Below are 19,872 nucleotides of genomic sequence, written 5' to 3' on the forward strand. Positions count from 1 at the left end.
AGGAAAATAAATTTGTAAGACTTGGGATAGAACAGAGGAATAACTGAGTCGATAGACCAAATGAATTCATTTGTCATAATGATTGTTAGGTCCATAAGATATATGGTCTTTTATGGTCACTTCAGAAGACAAACAGTTTAAAGGTTCATCCCAAAAGCTATGTCTCGATCAGTGCAGTCATCTGCAGTATTTCATTGAAATGTCAAACTAAATTTTGTGCCGTTGAGTTGGGGTTTGACCACATACTATCTGACTCTGGCATGAATTCTAACATTGAGCCAAGGCATGGGGAGAGTAACAAATGGAATTGAATTTGAATAATTATAAAGTATTTTAAGTGTGAAATAGACAGTTTTCCTCTGACAAAGATTCAGGAATGGAATTATTTGGTAAGGTGAGTAGGTCAGCAAGTTGTCGAGAGACCATAAAAAGTCTTAAAAAGGGATTCAGTTAAGTTCAGTCATTTAGCAGGTATTTGGCAGATGGACTGTGATGTGCAAAAATGTGTACAACTACACTTTTGTAGGAAGAATGGATCATGCAGTGAGTTTTGCTGCATCCGCTCGGCTTTTTTGTTGTCTTTCCAGCTCCGTGATTTTTTTTTGTATTGATTATACTGGGAACCCCTCCTGATCGCCTCCTGCAGGAAGTTGGGACCCCACGTATCTGCATCCTTACTCCATGGAAGGTGGTAGTGATGAAAGACAAGCCAGAACCCCATCAGTTGGCTCAGAGCCAGGACCCATCAGTCAATGTCCAGTGCTGATGTTGGGTGTGCAGCACCCGAACTATGTGACCGTTTTCAGCTCAGAGGTAGAGGTGGCAGTATTGGAAAAAATGTGGCCAATGGCTGCAGAAAAGGAGCATTATTGTCAGGCCCCTGGACATTGGATCTCAGTGACTGGAGGAGCAGAGAGGGTGATGTTTATGGAGAGGGAAAGATGAACTTTTGAAGCTGTTTTAGTTTTAGTAATGTTACTTTAATATTAAACTTATTTAGTATTTTATCGTTTATACAATTTATTCAGGAATTTACTTTGTAATCCAAATGGCACTGGAATGTGACAACATTATCCTCTTTTCCTTGTACATAGCTACAAGTGACAACATTAAATAAATCTGAGCCTAAACCTAAAATCTAAGAACAGAAAAGTAGGATTATTTAAATAGAGACAGACTGCACACTGTATGGTACAAATGGATCTAGGTGAGAAAAATCACAAATCACGATAAGTTACCGTGCACACGTAAAGGTAAAGTGGCCATAATCCCAGAGGACCAGAGGGCTGCCACTCATTAGAGACAGGCAACGAGTGGGGAGTGTAATTTGAAGCTCACTATGCGTGAAGAAAGGGCAAAGCTGAGAAGGTGAGACCTTCACAGTGAAGTCAACCAGTATGGGAGTTGTATTTGCACTTGTGGCGTTACTGTGCATTTCTTGAAATGCGACTGAATGTTAAAAATTACTTGAGTTGTGTGAACTGCATTTGGCAGGCCCACCAACACGGAACAGAAAATGCAGTTAATAGTAAGAGAAGTTCAGATAAAACTGATGATCCTGGGACTTGTTGCTCTGATACTTATCTCCAAACCAGGTTAAACTTGTTTGGAAAAGTAGCATGAATCTTACTAATCTTAATGCTTGAAATTTTTTCATTTATCATGAAAAGGGAAGAAGTAATTTCTGTAATATCTGCAAGTCTCTGAAAATATAATCACACTTTATTGTCTTTTAGCAATCAGACGTGTGGCAAGATTTCTGCTCTGGTAACTGTATCAGCTATTTTGAATCCCTGTGTTGGGGATTGTGGTGTATATGGAGAGTGCCGACTACTTCAGACTCATGGATATCTTTATGCTGCATGTGTTTGTAAAGCTGGTAAGTTTGACTCTACAGAAGGAGGAAGTGGTTAACTGATCTTGAAATTTAGAAATTGTAGCAGTTTTGGACCAGTAATTTCATGGCCTTTCACTAACTGAAAGTCAAAATCCTCCTTTCTTTAGCCTTTCAAACTGATATTGTATGGCCCATTAGAAAATACTTATTTCAAACTTGTACAATCCATGTTTAGCCTGTGCGTTAGAATACCTGCTTTTGAGTATTTTATAACATGGTACCTAAGGGTCTGGATTTGTACTTTGTTTTAAGGGGTCATTGATCAAGGAGCTCCTGGTCCAAGATACCTGGTCAAAATGCCTTATTCCAGTAAAACGTTAGTCTTGATTTGTGGAGCTCTTCTGTTCATTCTCTATTTTCTAAAACTTAATAATCACAAGGGAATGTAATGGAGAAACCACTGTTTTTACCAATACAAAATTTGCTGCTTACTCCTTCTTGAAAATTAGTGAAAATTAATAAAATAAATGATTTATCCTTTTGATAAGTGTAATTTGGTAATTATCCATGCTTTTTAAAAGAGAATTTAATGGGGGAGCGCTAAACTTACCTTCACTAAAGAAATTCAATCTTGAACTAAAATTCTAAATCAAATTCTGGTGTAAGTTTTTGTTTAAGTTTGTTGCTTCAGCATGCATTATGAAGGTGAGTAAAGTGTTTTTATTACAGCAAGAGGAAGCTACAGCAATACACCAGTTTGCCAGAATTACTCACTCGAATGACATTCCCCAAGTAATCTATAAATCACTCTGTAGGTCAGGTTGCCTATCTGTTGTTCTGACTGTATTATGTATCCTGAATCTCATATGCTGTGTAGTGCACCAGCGCTATTGAAATGCATTGTGAATGTAACTGATCAGCAAAGACAGATGGCTATGAGTAACCATTGATGGTAGATTTAAATGTGCAGCAGTGAATGATATTTTCAAAAACATAAAGCTATTTAATGTATGTTATAATTTGTATGTTATAATTATGAAACTATCCAGCTATATTTTTGTATTGCTAAGTTTTTTTATAATACCATTGCTATACTGTACTGTTTTTGGTCATAAATTGCTTCCTTCATGTAGAATAATGATTTTGTTCTCATTTGTAAATTCCTTAGGCTGGAATGGATGGAGCTGTACAGATGATACCAATGCCCAGTCATACAGACAGCAGTTGCTGGCAACACTCTTGTTAACTTTGAGTAATCTCATGTTCATCCCCCCAATTGTGATTGCTGTGCATCGCTGTTATTTTGTTGAAGCTTCCGTGTATTTCTTCACCATGTTTTTCTCAACGGTAAACTGAAGCATTAAATTTCCTCATTCTTCATAAAGCTTAATTTCCAATTGATAGGTGTGTTCAAAATAATTTGCTTAAATGTTGCATTTACTGTCATTACATTTATAGGGAATCACTCCCATAGCAGAAAGACATTACTCCTGGTAATTGGCATCTAACATTTGCCTTTGGAAAGTGGTGCCCATATGCTACCTCAACTTGTAAATTTGTTACTAGAATGAGAGAATTGCTAGCAAGGCCGGTGTTTAATCCCCATCCCTAATTACCCTTGAGACTATAATAAACCATAATCAGTCAGGGTTGTGTAAGTATCCCTATGTTCTGTTTAATATCCAAAGGTTTGACTTGATTAGGCTAATGGAATGATAATTTACAAGTCAAAGCAGCATAAGACTTAAAGGAACTTGAGTTGGTGTTCCCCTGGCCTGGCTTTCCTTGTTCTTCAAGTTGACACAGGATGCGTGTTTAGAAAGAACTGTCACAAAATCTTTGTGGGATGTCACAGTGGCTTAGTGGTTAGGACCACTGCGCCTCAGCACCAGGAACCCAGCTTCTGTTCTGTTCTGAGACAATTATCTGTTGTGGAGTTTGCAAGTTCTCCCTCTGTCGGTGTGGCTTTTCTCCACGTGCTCCAGTTTCCTCTCACTGTCCAAAGATGAGCAGGTTGAGTGAATTGGCCATGCTGAAATTGCTCCAGAGTGTATAAGGATGTACAGTTTAGGTGGATTAGCTATGGCAATGCAGGATTACAATGGGGTAAGGGAGATGGGTCTGGATGAGATGCTGTTTAGAGGGGCAGTGTGGACTTGATGGGTTGAATAGCCTGCTTCCACACTGTAGGGATTCTGTGATTCTTAGTGAGTAACTACAGTTGTCTTCTCATGGTTCACAAAAGGCCTTTGCATATGTGATTGGGAGGAATAAATGATTATGGTAGGCCACATAGTGCCAGTCAAGTGGACAGTTGTATTCTGCATGATTTTGAGTTATCCGAGTGTTGCAGATGCTGCACTCATCCAGGCAAATGAAGAATAGTCAATCAGTTCAGCCTTATGCCTTGTAGCTGGTGTTAAAGTTTCAAGAGGTCAACAAGTGAATTATTTGCTGTAGAATGCCTAACCTCCAAATTGCTGTTTTTACAATATTTGTGTAATTAGTCTTATGAGAGAGTTGTGTTAAATAATGACTGGGTTTTCTGATTCAGAGTTCAATTTTTATATTCAGATATGTCATTTTAGATCATCCTTCTCAACATATCCTGTGATGTTGGTGAAATATGATCTGACACGAGCTTCCCCATCTCTAAATAAGCTGCATTAGGCTTTTGTGAAATCAGTGTTTTCTGAACTAAGCAACACGTCTGATTTGTTAAACCAGTTTAAAATTAATGAAAAATTCAGAAGTTTTGAAGTAATACTGGCAGTGAAAATGGACTTTCAAGCTGCCATTTTGGGAAAAATTTCTGCACACTGAGGAGGGTGTAATTAATCAAATGTCAAAATACTATGGATGCTGGAGATTTTGCACTTGAACCGAAAGCATAAGACTAGGCAGTGCATTTGGAGGGAGAAGTTAAAATTTGAGATTGGTGATCTTTTGCAGAGGTGGCAAAGGTACAGATTTTGACAGGTTTAAATAAATGGGGGATGAGTGGAAAGTCCAACACTGTCAAACTAGACTTGGCATGGGAATTTGTGTAATGTGATAGACTGGGAATGGCAACTAAATTGTATTGCTGATATTTACTTATGGGTCATTTCCGGTCTGTCATTTTGATATGAGAGGTGGTAAGTCATAGAAATGAACAACACAGAACTGATCCTTCAGACCAACTCAACCATTTTGACCAGTTATCCTATGTTAATCAAGTCCCATTTGCCAGCATTGAAGAGACATTTCTTCACCTGAAGAGTGGTGAGTCCGTGGAATTCATTAGTACAGGAAGTAGTTGATGCCAAAACATTGAATGTTTTCAAGAAGCAGCTATATATAGTACTTGGGGTGGATGGGATCAAAAGTTAAGGGGGGAAAGCAGGATTAGACTGTTGAGTTGGATGATCAGCAGTGATTGTGATGAATGGGGGAAGCAGGCTTGAAGGGCCAAATGGCCACCACCAGCTCCTATCTTCTATGTTTCTAGTCATATACCCATCCGGATGCCTTTTAAATGTTGTCTTTGTACCCGCTTCTGCCATGTCCTTCAGCAGCTCGTTCCATACACTTACCACCCTCTGCATAAAAATGTTGCCCCTTACATCCATTTTAAATCTTTCCGCTCTCAGCTTAAACCTATCCCCCTCAATTTTGGACTCCCTTACCCTGAAAAAAAGACCATGGCTATTCACAGTATCCATGCCCCTATGATTTTATAAACTTCTGTAAGGTCATCCCTAAGTCTCTGACTCTCCAAGTCAATTGTGCAATGTGAGATTTTGGTAAAAATATCTAGCTTTATTCACAAAGAAGATAACTTTTTCTGCAAAAATTAATTTGCTTCCATGGTTACTTCTGTTACTAATCCATAAACGATGAAGTTTAATTCAGTTCTGTTTCATACACTTACCATGGTGGGATTTGAATTTGAGACCCTGGACTTCTAGACTAGGTCCATGTAAATAAGGCTACTGTATCTGATCTGTGTTTATAAAGAAATAATAATGGTGTGAAGAAACTGCTATTTAATATAAATTATTAGTGTGATAAGTTTTGAACCACCAATTGAATGACAGTTTTAAAAATGATTCCTTACAGTTTTATCATGCATGTGATCAACCTGGAATTGCTGTCATGTGCATTATGGAATATGACACCCTGCAGTACTGTGATTTCCTTGGTTCAGTTGTATCTGTGTGGGTTACAATTCTGTGTATGGCGAGGTTAAAATCCCTCCTTAAATATGTAAGTATTAACAATTACCTTTTATAGGAGTAGTTGTTGGATTTTTTGACCGTAGTTTGATGTTTTCAATAATACTAATAAAATGGAATTGTTTTCTCATGGAATATGACAAATAAGCAGTTTTTCTTTATTTGTAATTAATGAAGTATTCATACCAATTTATTAGAACATGACTAGTTCCAGCTTCTCATCAAGGCTGCTGGTAGCACTTCCCTTCTGGTTTTTTTTAAACATCCCTGGGCAGGTTGATACGGCACACCTCTGGAACAAAGTGAAGCTGGATGAACACAGCAGGCCAAGCAGCATCTCAGGAGCAGGAAGGCTGACATTTTGGGCCTAGCCCCTTCATCAGAGAGCTCTCTGATGAAGGGTCTAGGCCCGAAACGTCAGCTTTCCTGCTCCTGAGATGCTGCTTGGTCTGCTGTGTTCATCCAGCTTCACACTTTGTTACCTTGGATTCCTCAGCATCTGCAGTTCCCATTGCCTCTGATCACAATTTACACCTCTGGAACAGATGGGACTTAAACTCAGGCCTTCTGACTCAGAGGTAGGGGCACTACCACTGCACCACATAGGGGAACATACTTGCTTTCTGTGAAGTTGTGCAGTGTTAAGTAGTATGGATTGAAATTCATTGTAACGACTGCCTTGTTACTTTCATTTTAATTTCTGACATGAAGTTGGTCACATCTCACCAAGTACATGCTCAGTTTGTCTTCAGAGAGATTGAAGAAGCAAAATGCATGATCATTCACTTCAGATCCCAAGAGGGTGATTCAGTCATGTGAGCAGGTGTTAAGACGGTGCTGTAAAATTTAAACTATTTTGTTCTCTTGCTGAAGTAATAAATAGTGTTGTTCAGTTATTTAGGATACCAATGATATCTTAATATTAGTGTTAAACATTTCATTGTTGAATGTGGTAGATTTACACGACACTTTTTCTTTTTATTATTGAAGGTACTTTTTATTATTGGTTCCTTATTGATTGCCATGTCAATGCAACTAGACCGCCGTGGTCTTTGGAACTTGTTGGGCCCCTGTCTTGTTGCCCTGTGCATCATGGTATCTGCATGGGTGAGTACAAAAGTACATAATAAAGTATTAGTGGTTGTTTTAACTGGCATTGTGCTCAAGCTCTAATATAAATTACTACACGTGGATGCATGTCAATAGATGATTAAACCAGGCACAACAGTAATTTTTTTCCAAAATGTCTTACACTTTGTAAGCTAGGCTTATTCCCAGACCCTTTCCTATGTTCATGTTCAGGATTGTCATTTTGATGTCCTAACTGTACAACGTGCCTCATTACCAAACACTTTTCTAAAAACCTTCTGCCAGTTTTATCTTTCAACTCTTAACCAAGCTGTTATTGTGAGGGTGTAGTCATTGTTTCCAACTCACATCTGGGGAGCTTCTCCCATGTTCCCTGCATCTTTCTAAAAACATTTCACTTTCTCTCGTGTCTCCATTTTAAAATCCTTCTCTATATTCCCTCTGCTGGTTTCTGTGCCAGATATCTTTCCTGACTTCCTATCTTACATTACTGATTCATTGTCTTCTAATTATAATTGGTGTCTCAATACATCTTGAATTTCTTCTCTTCAAATGGTAGCATTTTGTTCTCCCAAAACTGTTCTACTGCTGTAAGTTGTCTCTCTATTCAGCCACCTTCTTGATCTTGCTATCTTGCTGCTGTTGTCATCTTGGTAATTATAACCCCATTTAGGATCACTACTTTGTGTCTATGTATTCTAGAGTGATAGGGGAATTTGACAAGTGAGGCATATATGCAATCTGGTCAAGTCAGTTCTATGTTGGATGCATTCAGATTTTGGCTTCTGAGGTAGCACAAGTAGGACCTATAACGGAAACAGCAGAACGGGATATTGATTTTCATGAGGACATGCTACAGTCTGAGGTGAATAAATGTTTGAAAAATTACGGATCACTTGGACATAGGTTAATCTCTTGCCTTGCATCTCATTACCTGTTTTGAGCGCTGCTTTGCCTCTTTGTTATCAGGCTACTTGACTCTCATCCAATTACAATGAGCCATAATTACTTTCTCCCTTAAAATTTGAAGTGGCTCAGTGGTAGCACTACTCTCTGTGCTGAGGATCCAGGTTCGACTCCAGCCTTGGGTGATTGTCTGTGTGGAATTTGCACATTCTCCCCCTGTCTGCGTCGGTTTCCTGTCACAGCCCAAAGATGTGCAGTTTAGGTGGATCGGCTGTGTTAATTCCTCATTGTGTCCGGGGATGTGTATGCTAAATTGCTCAGTGTCCAGGGGTGTGTATGTTATTTGGATTAGCCATAGGAAATGCGGGGTTACGGGGAGAGGGCAGGCGGGTGGATCTGGGTGGGATGCTCTTTGGATGGGTGGTGTGGACTTTTTGGGCTGAATGGCCTGTAGGTGTTCTGTGATTTCTATGAATTGGGAAGATTGAAACCTTGTTTTTGGGAGCTCACATGAAAATCTGCTTTCCTCACCAACACCACCCCTCTTCCTGATTTGCTGTCTTAGGCAGAAGTAGACTGTTACTTTTGAGTTCCTACTCTTTCTTAAACCACATTTTTCTCCCCTCATTCTCTCCGTAAACAGTTGTTACTTTTACTGTTGTAATTTTGTATATTTAAAAAAAACAATCCTCTTGTTGGACCTAGGCATTGCTGGCTAGGCCAGCATTTATTAGTTTCTAGATGTCCTAAAGAAGGTGGTGGTGAGCTTCTACCTTGAACCTCTGCAGCCTATGTGTAGGGTTTAAACCCACCAAACTGTTAAGTAGGAAGTTCCAGGATTTTAACCCAGCAATACTGAAGGAATGGTGATATAATTCTAAGCCAGGATTGTGAGTGACTTGGAGGGAAACTTTTATAGGTGGTAGTGTTTCCTTATATATGGGCGGAAAAGGTCCTGAGTTTGGAAGGTAGTGTCTAAGGTCCTTTGGAAAATTTCTGTAGTGCATCTTGAAGATAGTAACAGCAGTGTGTACTGAACATCAGTGGTGGAGAGAAAGGATTTGGTGCCAATCAAGCAGGCTGCTTTTTCCTCCAGGATGTCAAGCTTCTCAAGTATTGTTGGAGCTGCATCCATCCAGGCAAGTGGGAAGTATCCCATTACAATCCAGATTTGTGCCTTGTAGATAGTGGACAGACTTTGGGGCATCAAAGTGAGTTACTTGCTGCTGTATTCCTAGCCTTTGATCTGCTGTTGCTCTTGTAGTCAAGGTATTTATGTAGATAGTGCAGTTGAGTTTCTGGTCGATGGTAAACCCGAGATTGTTGAGAATGGGGATTCTGTGACTGCAATGCCATTGAATGTCAAGGTGTAGTGGTTAGATTGTGGTCATAGAAGGCCATGCCTGGTGTTTGAGTGGTGTGAATATTAATTGCCACTTTTCAACCCAAATCTGGATGTTGTCCAAGTCTTGTTGAATTTGAACATGGTCTACTTCGGTATATGAGGAGACACGAATGGTGCTGAACATTGAGCAATCATTTTGCAATGTCTGCTGTTTATTAGCCAAGTCAGCTGCTGCAATCTGCAATTTCCTTTTCATCCACAGACTCAACTATTTCAATGCTTTTGCACAGTTTCCAATATCCGGTGCTCCACAGACTTCAGCTTCTATAACATTCTGCTACTTGTATCCTATTTTGTACCTTCCCATCACAATTTTCTTTGCTGACCTGTACTGGCTTCCATATTATTATTTCCCTTAAAACACTGTGTAAAAACCTATCTCCTTGCTTTTGACAATTTTCTAGTCTTTCCTCTTATGCCTTGACATCTGTTTATTCTTGTTCTTTAAAATTCCTAAGAATATTTTGGTGCACTAAAGTCAAGTTATTTTTTAAAAAGGTCATTTCACATGTTTGTGTCTTTACCTTTTATGGTATTGACCAGGAATAGGTGATAGACTTAATTTCCCACTACCCTTAAGGATTCTAAAAATGACACTTAGCATTTGCTTTCAGGCTATATTACTTCTGTCACAAAAATGGAAACTGCAGCAGGTTAGGCAGCATATAGGGAGACATTAACTCTGCTTTCTCGTCACAGATGCTGACAGACCTGAGTTTCTCTTTATGACATGTCCATCATGGGCCTCCTGCACTGCCACAATGATGCCACCCGAAGGTTGCAGGAACAGCAACTCATATTCCGCCTGGGAACCCTGCAGCCATATGGTATCAATGTGGACTTCACCAGTTTCAAAATCTCCCCTTCCCCCACTGCATCCCTAAACCAGCCCAGTTCATCCCCTCCCCCCACTGCACCACACAACCAGCCCAGCTCTTCCCCCCCCACCCACTGCATCCCAAAACCAGTCCAACCTGTCTCTGCCTCCCTAACCGGTTCTTCCTCTCACCCATCCCTTCCTCCCACCCCAAGCCGCACCCCCAGCTACCTACTAACCTCATCCCACCTGCTTGACCTGTCCGTCTTCCCTGGACTGACCTATCCCCTCCCTACCTCCCCACCCACACCTTCTCCACCTATCTTCTTTACTCTCCATCTTCGGTCCGCCTCCCCCTCTCTCCCTATTTATTCCAGTTCCCTCCCCCCATCCCCCTCTCTGATGAAGGGTCTAGGCCCGAAACGTCAGCTTTTGTGCTCCTGAGATGCTGCTTGGCCTGCTGTGTTCATCCAGCCTCACATTTTATTATCTTGGAATCTCCAGCATCTGCAGTTCCCATTATCTCTGATACTATTTTAACCTCACTGCGAAGCCTCTTCCAGGGATGCCTAACCTGAAGAAGTTACCCTCCTCCCTCCGGACCAACCTCAGGGAATCTCTCTCCCATTGCAACTCTCTTGTAATCTCTTCGGCCTTGAAACTGCTCGACCATGTCCTGAAGCAAACCAGGTACCACAGCCACATCACCTTTCTCAGCACCTGCCTACGGAACCAGATCATCCCCAAAGGACTACAGTCCACATTTCAGCCTTCCCAATTTGGTCCCAACCGTGACCACCTCTACACCCAGAATATTCAGGTCCTTCAGAAGCGTTTCTCCCTGCGAGTCCTGAAACAGACACTCGCAGCCATGCGCCGGCACCTCCACACACTGCAATCCAGCCTGCCCCAGCTCAGAGCCTCCCTCTCCCAGACCTGCAAAGGACCCCTGCTGTTTTTTATCCTCCGCAGGATCCACAGACTGAACACCCAGTTCCACTCAGCTTTACTGGACACCAAAAATCGTAAGTACTACCAACTCACGGGCCCCTGCCACCCACAAGAGGATTCCTGCGCCTCCCAAATCCCGACTCTGTCCCTGCCCCTCCCCCACCATGCACCCGCCGCCATTGACCTTGAGGACACGGCCGGAGACCCCACCGATGACGTCACATCGGCCTCCGCCGGCCACAGAACTTCCGGAACCGCTGCTGCAGTCACCACCTCCACGTCCAGGTACGACAGCCCACACACCACCCTCACCTCAGCTGCTGCCGCCCACCCCGATCCTCCCACCGCCGACGGAACCCCGCCCACGGTCGACGCCGACGGAACCCCGCCCACGGTCGACGCCGACGGAACCCCGCCCACGGTCGACGCCGACGGAACCCCGCCCACGGTCGACGCCGACGGAACCCCGCCCACGGTCGACGCCGACGGAACCCCGCCCACGGTCGACGGAACCCCGCCCACGGTCGACGGAACCCCGCCCACGGTCGACGGAACCCCGCCCACGGCCGACGGAACCCCGCCCACGGCCGACGGAACCCCGCCCACGGCCGACGGAACCCCGCCCACGGCCGACGGAACCCCGCCCACGGCCGACGGAACCCCGCCCACGGCCGACGGAACCCCGCCCACGGCCGACGGAACCCCGCCCACGGCCGACGGAACCCCGCCCACGGCCGACGGAACCCCGCCCACGGCCGACGACATCATCGCTCCGCCCACAACCTCCACAGCCTGCAACCCCAGAGGAGACAGCCACCCTGAGCCCTGCCGAATCTTCACCATCCCCCCAGACCTCCCACTGACTGAGGACGAACGGTCAGTCCTGAGCAAGGGGCTCACCTTTGTCCCCCTACAACCACACATCAACGAATACCAGTCACGGTCGGACACAGAGCAGTTTTTCCGCCGTCTTCGCCTGCATGCCTACTTCTTCAACCGGGAACCCAACCCTCCTTCCACTGACCCCTTCACCCGCTTCCAACACAAGTCCTCCTCCTGGACACCACCCCCAGGCCTCCTACCCTCCCTCGACCTCTTCATCTCCAACTGCCGTCGAGACATTAACCGCCTCAACCTCTCCACCCCTCTCACCCACTCCAACCTCTCCCCCGCAGAACGGGCAGCCCTCCGCTCCCTCCGCTCCAACCCCAACCTCACCATCAAACCCGCAGACAAGGGTGGCGCAGTGGTAGTATGGCGTACTGACCTCTACATCGCCGAGGCCAGACGCCAACTCTCCGACACCACCTCCTACCGCCTCCTCGATCATGACCCCACACCCGAGCACCAAACCATCATCTCCAACACCATTCATGACCTCATCACCTCAGGGGACCTCCCACCCACAGCCTCCAACCTCATTGTTCCCCAACCCCGCACGGCCCGTTTCTATCTCCTTCCCAAAATCCACAAACCTGCCTGCCCTGGTCGACCCATCGTCTCAGCCTGCTCCTGCCCCACCGAACTCATCTCGACCTATCTGGACTCCATTTTCTCCCCTTTGGTCCAGGAACTCCCCACCTATGTCCGTGACACCACCCACGCCCTCCACCTCCTCCAGGACTTCCAATTCCCTGGCCCCCAACACCTCATATTCACCATGGACGTCCAGTCCCTGTACACCTGCATTCCGCATGGAGATGGCCTCAAGGCCCTCCGCTTCTTCCTGTCCCGCAGGCCCGACCAGGCCCCCTCCACCGACACTCTCATCCGCCTAGCGGAACTCGTCCTCACACTCAACAACTTCTCTTTTGACTCCTCCCACTTCCTACAGACTAAGGGGGTGGCCATGGGCACCCGCATGGGCCCCAGCTATGCCTGCCTCTTTGTAGGTTACGTGGAACAGTCCATCTTCCGCACCTACACAGGCCCCAAACCCCACCTCTTCCTCCGGTACATTGATGACTGTATCGGCGCCGCCTCTTGCTCCCCAGAGGAGCTCGAACAGTTCATCCACTTCACCAACACCTTCCACCCCAACCTTCAGTTCACCTGGGCCATCTCCAGCACATCCCTCACCTTCCTGGACCTCTCAGTCTCCATCTCAGGCAACCAGCTTGTAACTGATGTCCATTTCAAGCCCACCGACTCCCACAGCTACCTAGAATACACCTCCTCCCACCCACCCTCCTGCAAAAATTCCATCCCCTATTCCCAATTCCTCCGCCTCCGCCGCATCTGCTCCCACGATAAGACATTCCACTCCCGCACATCCCAGATGTCCAAGTTCTTTAAGGACCGCAACTTCCCCCCCCACGGTGATTGAGAACGCCCTTGACCGCGTCTCCCGCATTTCCCGCGACACATCCCTCACACCCCGCCCCCGCCACAACCGCCCCAAGAGGATCCCCCTCGTTCTCACACCACCCTACCAACCTCCGGATACAACGCATTATCCTCCGACACTTCCGCCATTTACAATCCGACCCCACCACCCAAGACATTTTTCCATCCCCACCCCTGTCTGCTTTCCGGAGAGACCACTCTCTCCGTGACTCCCTCGTTCGCTCCACACTGCCCTCCAACCCCACCACACCCGGCACCTTCCCCTGCAACCGCAGGAAATGCTACACTTGTCCCCACACCTCCTCCCTCACCCCCATCCCAGGCCCCAAGATGACATTCCACATTAAGCAGAGGTTCACCTGCACATCTGCCAATGTGGTATACTGCATCCACTGTACCCGGTGCGGCTTTCTCTACATTGGGGAAACCAAGCGGAGGCTTGGGGACCGCTTTGCAGAACACCTCCGCTCAGTTCGCAACAAACAACTGCACCTCCCAGTCGCAAACCATTTCCACTCCCCCTCCCATTCTCTTGATGACATGTCCATCATGGGCCTCCTGCACTGCCACAATGATGCCACCCGAAGGTTGCAGGAACAGCAACTCATATTCCGCCTGGGAACCCTGCAGCCATATGGTATCAATGTGGACTTCACCAGTTTCAAAATCTCCCCTTCCCCCACTGCATCCCTAAACCAGCCCAGTTCATCCCCTCCCCCCACTGCACCACACAACCAGCCCAGCTCTTCCCCCCCACCCACTGCATCCCAAAACCAGTCCAACCTGTCTCTGCCTCCCTAACCGGTTCTTCCTCTCACCCATCCCTTCCTCCCACCCCAAGCCGCACCCCCAGCTACCTACTGACCTCATCCCACCTGCTTGACCTGTCCGTCTTCCCTGGACTGACCTATCCCCTCCCTACCTCCCCACCCACACCTTCTCCACCTATCTTCTTTACTCTCCATCTTCGGTCCGCCTCCCCCTCTCTCCCTATTTATTCCAGTTCCCTCCCCCCATCCCCCTCTCTGATGAAGGGTCTAGGCCCGAAACGTCAGCTTTTGTGCTCCTGAGATGCTGCTTGGCCTGCTGTGTTCATCCAGCCTCACATTTTATTATCTTGGAATCTCCAGCATCTGCAGTTCCCATTATTTCTGTAGCAGTTTCTGTTTTTGTTTCAGATTTCCCATACTCGTAGCTTTTTGTTTTATAATATCAATTCTGTGCTTCTCTGCTAGATTTTATTTAGAAATGAATGTAGATACAAATTGTACAATGCAAAATGAGATCTAATTTTACAGTTAGATAGTTGTCAGTAATTTTGTTTCTTTCTTTCAGGTGTTTCGTGGCGTGAAGCGACGCCATTGCTATCCTCCAACATGGAAACGTTGGGTCTTTTTCTTGTTACCAGGAATAGGTGCAGCATTAATTGCTATTGCAGTGTATGGATTTCTGGAAACAAAAGACAACTATTACTATACACATAGCATATGGCATATTCTTGTAGCTGGAAGTGTGGTATTTTTGTTGCCACCAGGTAAAAAACACACAAGCCTCTGGATTTGGAAGCAGAAATTTACATGTGGATACCAGCTTTGCTCTGATGTAAAAGAAGACTTATATGTTGTTTGTTGAATTAATTAAGATGGTTTAGATAGATTAACTTAATCTGAGTAAACAGATTATTTTTATATAAAATATTTATCATGGGGGAGTGTCATCTTGAGTTTCTGCTATTGCACTTCGAAATCATTTGATTTTTGAAAAATACTGCTGAACACTTTTTAACATCTACAAATTTAAGTGACATTTACTTGACTTATTGATTAAGACTTTGTCTTGAGAGATGCTATAAAAAATTTTATAACTAAACAAAAGGACGTTAGACATTTTCTAAACAAAATTGATGCACTTATTTTATCTGTAGTTAGTTCTAACAATACAAGCTGTACAACTTGATTTTAATTTTAGTTTCTGTTGCTCTGATTACAGTAATTTAGTTGCAGATTGTTTACAGCACTGAAGGGAGACCATTCACCCAAACTTGGTGGCAATCCAAAGCTTATTTTTGTTTGACCAGAATAGCTCTGTGCAAGAAATTTATGATAATGATAATTTAAAGGACAACTGCATTCAAGTTATGACCAGTCATTTATTGTCCTAATTAATGTGCCAGCTATTTGTGCATGATTTTTGGTACACTGCTCAGCTTTTCTTTTTAAAATGGAGTGTTGTTCCTTGAATTAGTTGATCAATATAGGAGCGAAATGTCCTGATAGTTGAAATATATTTGCATGGGTTTATTTGCTAATGACTCCCTGACTAAACTTTGTCCAGTAAGGCATGGTTACAAAGAGGCCAAGAATATCCCAAGTTAGATTGCTGATATGTACTAAGTAAGCTGAGCTGACAATAGGCTAATACAATTGACTTCCATATTCCTGACAAGGATTGTTTGAGCTAGGCTTAAGTGCCTCTGACCGTTTATGTTTTAGTTTGTAAATGTAATTCCAGAACTACTCAGGTTAGGCAGCATTTAGGAGAGAAATGACATCTCAGTTGATGTCCTTTTACTTCAAAAGTTTTAAATTCACAGTTCTCCTTTTGCATGTAGTCATTTTATGGCATTATTAGGGAACTAAAAATGTCCATGGAACTAAGTTCTTTGTAGTACACAATGGTAGAAAATTGGAGGCTATGAATGGAGATGAGCAAGTTCCATTGCAGTCACTAAATTTTGTTTTTATATTTGATTGAAACAGCTAGAAAATCTCATTAAAACTAAGAATATCATTTTTGAAAAAAAGAATTGGACTTCCTTGAATACGACTGCAAATGTGAGAGATTTTCAGCAGATACTTTAGTTTTTGACAAAAGATATCCATCTCGATAAAGACCTCCTTACAGCTGATTTGTGTTTATTCAAATTCTAATTAAGGAGCCACCATCGTATTGTCACTTCTTCATCAATGTTGGTGTTCAGCTGAAATATTATTCGCAACTGAGTATTGAGGGCAAACAAGATTGGTTAACAGGCAATTAGATAATTTGGAGAAATTCAGTCATGTTGTCTGACTATTTAAATGTACACATTTACATTTAATGTCATACAGTAACACTGACCAAAGGTTTGTCATCAAAATATGCAAATAACTTAATGATATTTAACTCTTGGAAAATGGGCTTGAAGGGCTAGAATCCAAGATTATTGCCAAAAATCTTTATTTTCTTAAGTGTTTTCAGACGATTTTGTGTGTTAGGATTCTCTTTCTTTTAGCCTCTGGTCTTGATCTATTTTCTGGAGTATAAAATATGTTATTGACTCTGTAAAAGATTGTTTTACTCTGCACCATTCTCTTGTGTAAACTGTTGAATATATGCACCAGTTTGTCTAGGAAAAGGTGCTAAGGCCTTATACTATCTAGTTTATTTCTAATGGCTCATTTTGTAAAAACCAGAAACATTGTGGGGTAAAACTGGGCCTTGTAGATAAAAACACACATTTGAGTTGAAGGAAAGATCATTGAGGTTTGAAAAGTTTGAAATACTTTTGTGTTAAAATTAAATGTAGAAATTCTCAGGAAGATAAAAGTGCCCCAGTTCTTCAAAAAAAAACATCATGTTTGTTCTACAGTTACTGAAATGATACTGATATGCATTGTCAAAGGATATGTATATTACAGTTGTTGGTTTTGTCTTATACTCGGTGGTCAAAAGTTAAAACTCTTTCTTTGGTTCCATTTTCCTATTATAAATGGAAACTGCCTTGAATTCCAAAAAGCAAGCAACATTTTTTAAAAAATGCAGTATTTCTGCAGTAATTGTCTCCATACGAGCATTGCAGTTTTATTGGAAACATTCCTCATTCCTAACTCCTTTGTCTTCATCTAAAAACTTTTTCTGTTTTATTGGTGAGTAACAATATAATACGCTAAAGTAATTGATTTCCTTAAAAATCTTTATCAATAATTTTCAAGCCTAAATTAATTCCATTGCTGCAGACAGAATCTTCTTCACCAGCATCTATACTGTATAACATAGTTCACGATTTCATGTTAGGTCACCTTTGTTTCCCGAGCCACATCTTATCATGTTTTTTAACCAACTTCAGAATAACACGGTGCTTCAGATTGCATAATTGTCTCTCAACTTCACAAAATGGATTTAGGAAATTAAAGATACCTGAAATATTGAATTTTACTGTGGTTTTGATGTTAGTTTAATTATTATGGTAATCGTAATAGTTGATCTAGTTCTAGAATTGACTGGTATGTTGTAATAACTATGAACTAGAATATACAATTAGAGTTGCAGAAGTTGCTAATTTCTATACAGCACAGGGAAAACAATACAGCTTTAAAAAAAGTTGTAAAGAAACAATGGAGATCATGTCTTTAATGTGTTATAATATATTGTATGTATATTGTAAAGATTGTGTGTATTATAAATTGTGGGTGGAAAAGGTTTCTTATTAAGCTGTCTTAATTTATTCTGGTATACAACACATTTTGTTACATAAAAATAAATAATGTCTATTATGCTGTACATAATTAGGTTGCTTTTAATGGGAATATATATTTTGGAATAATTTATTTCAGTTTAAAATTGTGCAAGGATATGATTTAACGGTGGAAGCTTTGTATCGTGTAATTTATAAAATGAAATGCCAGCTTGTAATAAATCTTATTTTGAAATTGTAATATGATCAATATTTTAATGGATTTGCTAAAGTTCTAAATATGCTCTTGTTTTGAGGTGGATTAATAGCTAAAACAATTGAGAAGCCAGCTTCCAATCAGAAGGCCATATTCACAGCAGGTAGGACCAAAAAAGGGCGGTAACAGCCCTCTTGGGGGCATCCCATCTGTAAGAAAACAAGCTTTTAGATGTTAAAAGTGATACTGCCTCCTTAAAACTCTGTATTGAAAATTTGAAGACATTGTTTTGTCAGATGAATATAGAGTTATTAAAAGACTGAATTAATATATGTTTAGATAATAATTGCTTTCCTGTAAATCAGAAGTAAACCATTTGTTCCATCTACTCTGTCCTGCCATATAATGAGATCTAGGCTGATCTGATAGTCCTCAATGCCATTTTCCTGCCTTTTCCACACAACTGTTGATTCCCTTATGATTAAAACTCTGTCTCAGCCTTGCATATTCTTCATAACCCACCTTCTTATATTCTCTGCAGGAAAGAATTCTACATACTCACTGCTCTCCTCATTCTCCAAATTCCTCCAAATGGGCGATCCCTTATGCTGAAATTCTGGTCCCAGCCTCTCAAGTAGGATTAGCGTCTCAGCATCTATCCTGTCAAGCCCCCTGAGCAATATGGTTGTCTCTCATTCTTCTAAACCAAATGTGTACAGGCCCACCTACTCAATCTCACTTCTGTAAGACAGTGCCTCCATACCTAGGATCAACCTAGTGAACCTTCTTTGGACTGTCTGCAATGTCAGTATAACTTTTCTTCAGTAATGGGACCAAAACTGTTTATAGAATTTTAGATCTGGTCTGACTAGTGCCTTGCATACTTTTAGCAAGACTTACCAACTTTCATACTCTGTTCTCTTTGAAATAAAGGTCCTTAAGCTTCCTATTATCTTGGGAACTTGTATGGTTTAATTTTGTGATTCATGGACAAGGACTCCCAAATCCCTTTGCGCTGCAGTTTTTTGCAGCTTTTCTCCAAATTTAATAATATTTCATTCCTCTATTTTTCCTGCTGAAATGTATAACCTCACATTTTGCTATATTGTATAGTAAAATGTGAGGTTATCTATCAGCCAAGTTTTTGCCCATTCTCATTCCCCTGTATACTTTGTGTGCCCCACCTCTCGTCTTCTCTGCCGCCTGAAAATGACCCCATGTTTGAACACTCTCTTCTATTAGTTAGCCAATCCTCTATTAGTGCTAATATACCACTCCCAACACCATGGACTCTTAAAATAGTCTTATATGTGGTATCTTGTATAATGCCTTTTGTAAATCCAAATATTTTACATCCGCTGATTTACCGTTATCCCACTTTTAACCTCTTCAAAGCATTCTAATAAATTTACGGCATAGCTTCCCATTCATGAAGCCATGCTGACTCTGCATAATTATGTTTCTGAATGCTGTGCAATTATATCTTTTATAAGAGGCTATTAATTTCCCAATGATGAATGTTAAGCTAAGTGGCCTGTAATTAATTGTTTCTCTTTTTTTGACTTCTTTTTTCCTTTTTGAATAAGGCCTACATTTGGTAGTTTTCTAATACTGTTGGACTTTTCCAGACCTATGGATTCTTGGATGATTAC

At 42.4% G+C, this 19,872-nt stretch overlaps 1 protein-coding gene across 1 annotated transcript in view; it reads left to right on the top strand.

Annotated features, from left to right (window-relative positions):
- Positions 1-18,265, top strand: part of pgap6 (post-glycosylphosphatidylinositol attachment to proteins 6) — a 39,336-nt gene extending 21,071 nt beyond the window's left edge. The window contains exons 9-13 of the mRNA XM_048552515.2: positions 1,737-1,879; positions 3,006-3,184; positions 5,939-6,085; positions 7,045-7,161; positions 14,904-18,265. Coding sequence (XP_048408472.1) covers positions 1,737-1,879; positions 3,006-3,184; positions 5,939-6,085; positions 7,045-7,161; positions 14,904-15,200 — 883 coding nt within the window. The 3' untranslated portion in view covers positions 15,201-18,265. The remainder of the gene's footprint in view (positions 1-1,736; positions 1,880-3,005; positions 3,185-5,938; positions 6,086-7,044; positions 7,162-14,903) is intronic.
- Positions 18,266-19,872: the final 1,607 nt, after the last annotated feature.

The sequence above is a fragment of the Stegostoma tigrinum genome, chromosome 23 (genome assembly GCF_030684315.1).
Source record: "Stegostoma tigrinum isolate sSteTig4 chromosome 23, sSteTig4.hap1, whole genome shotgun sequence".
NCBI lineage: Eukaryota > Metazoa > Chordata > Chondrichthyes > Orectolobiformes > Stegostomatidae > Stegostoma > Stegostoma tigrinum.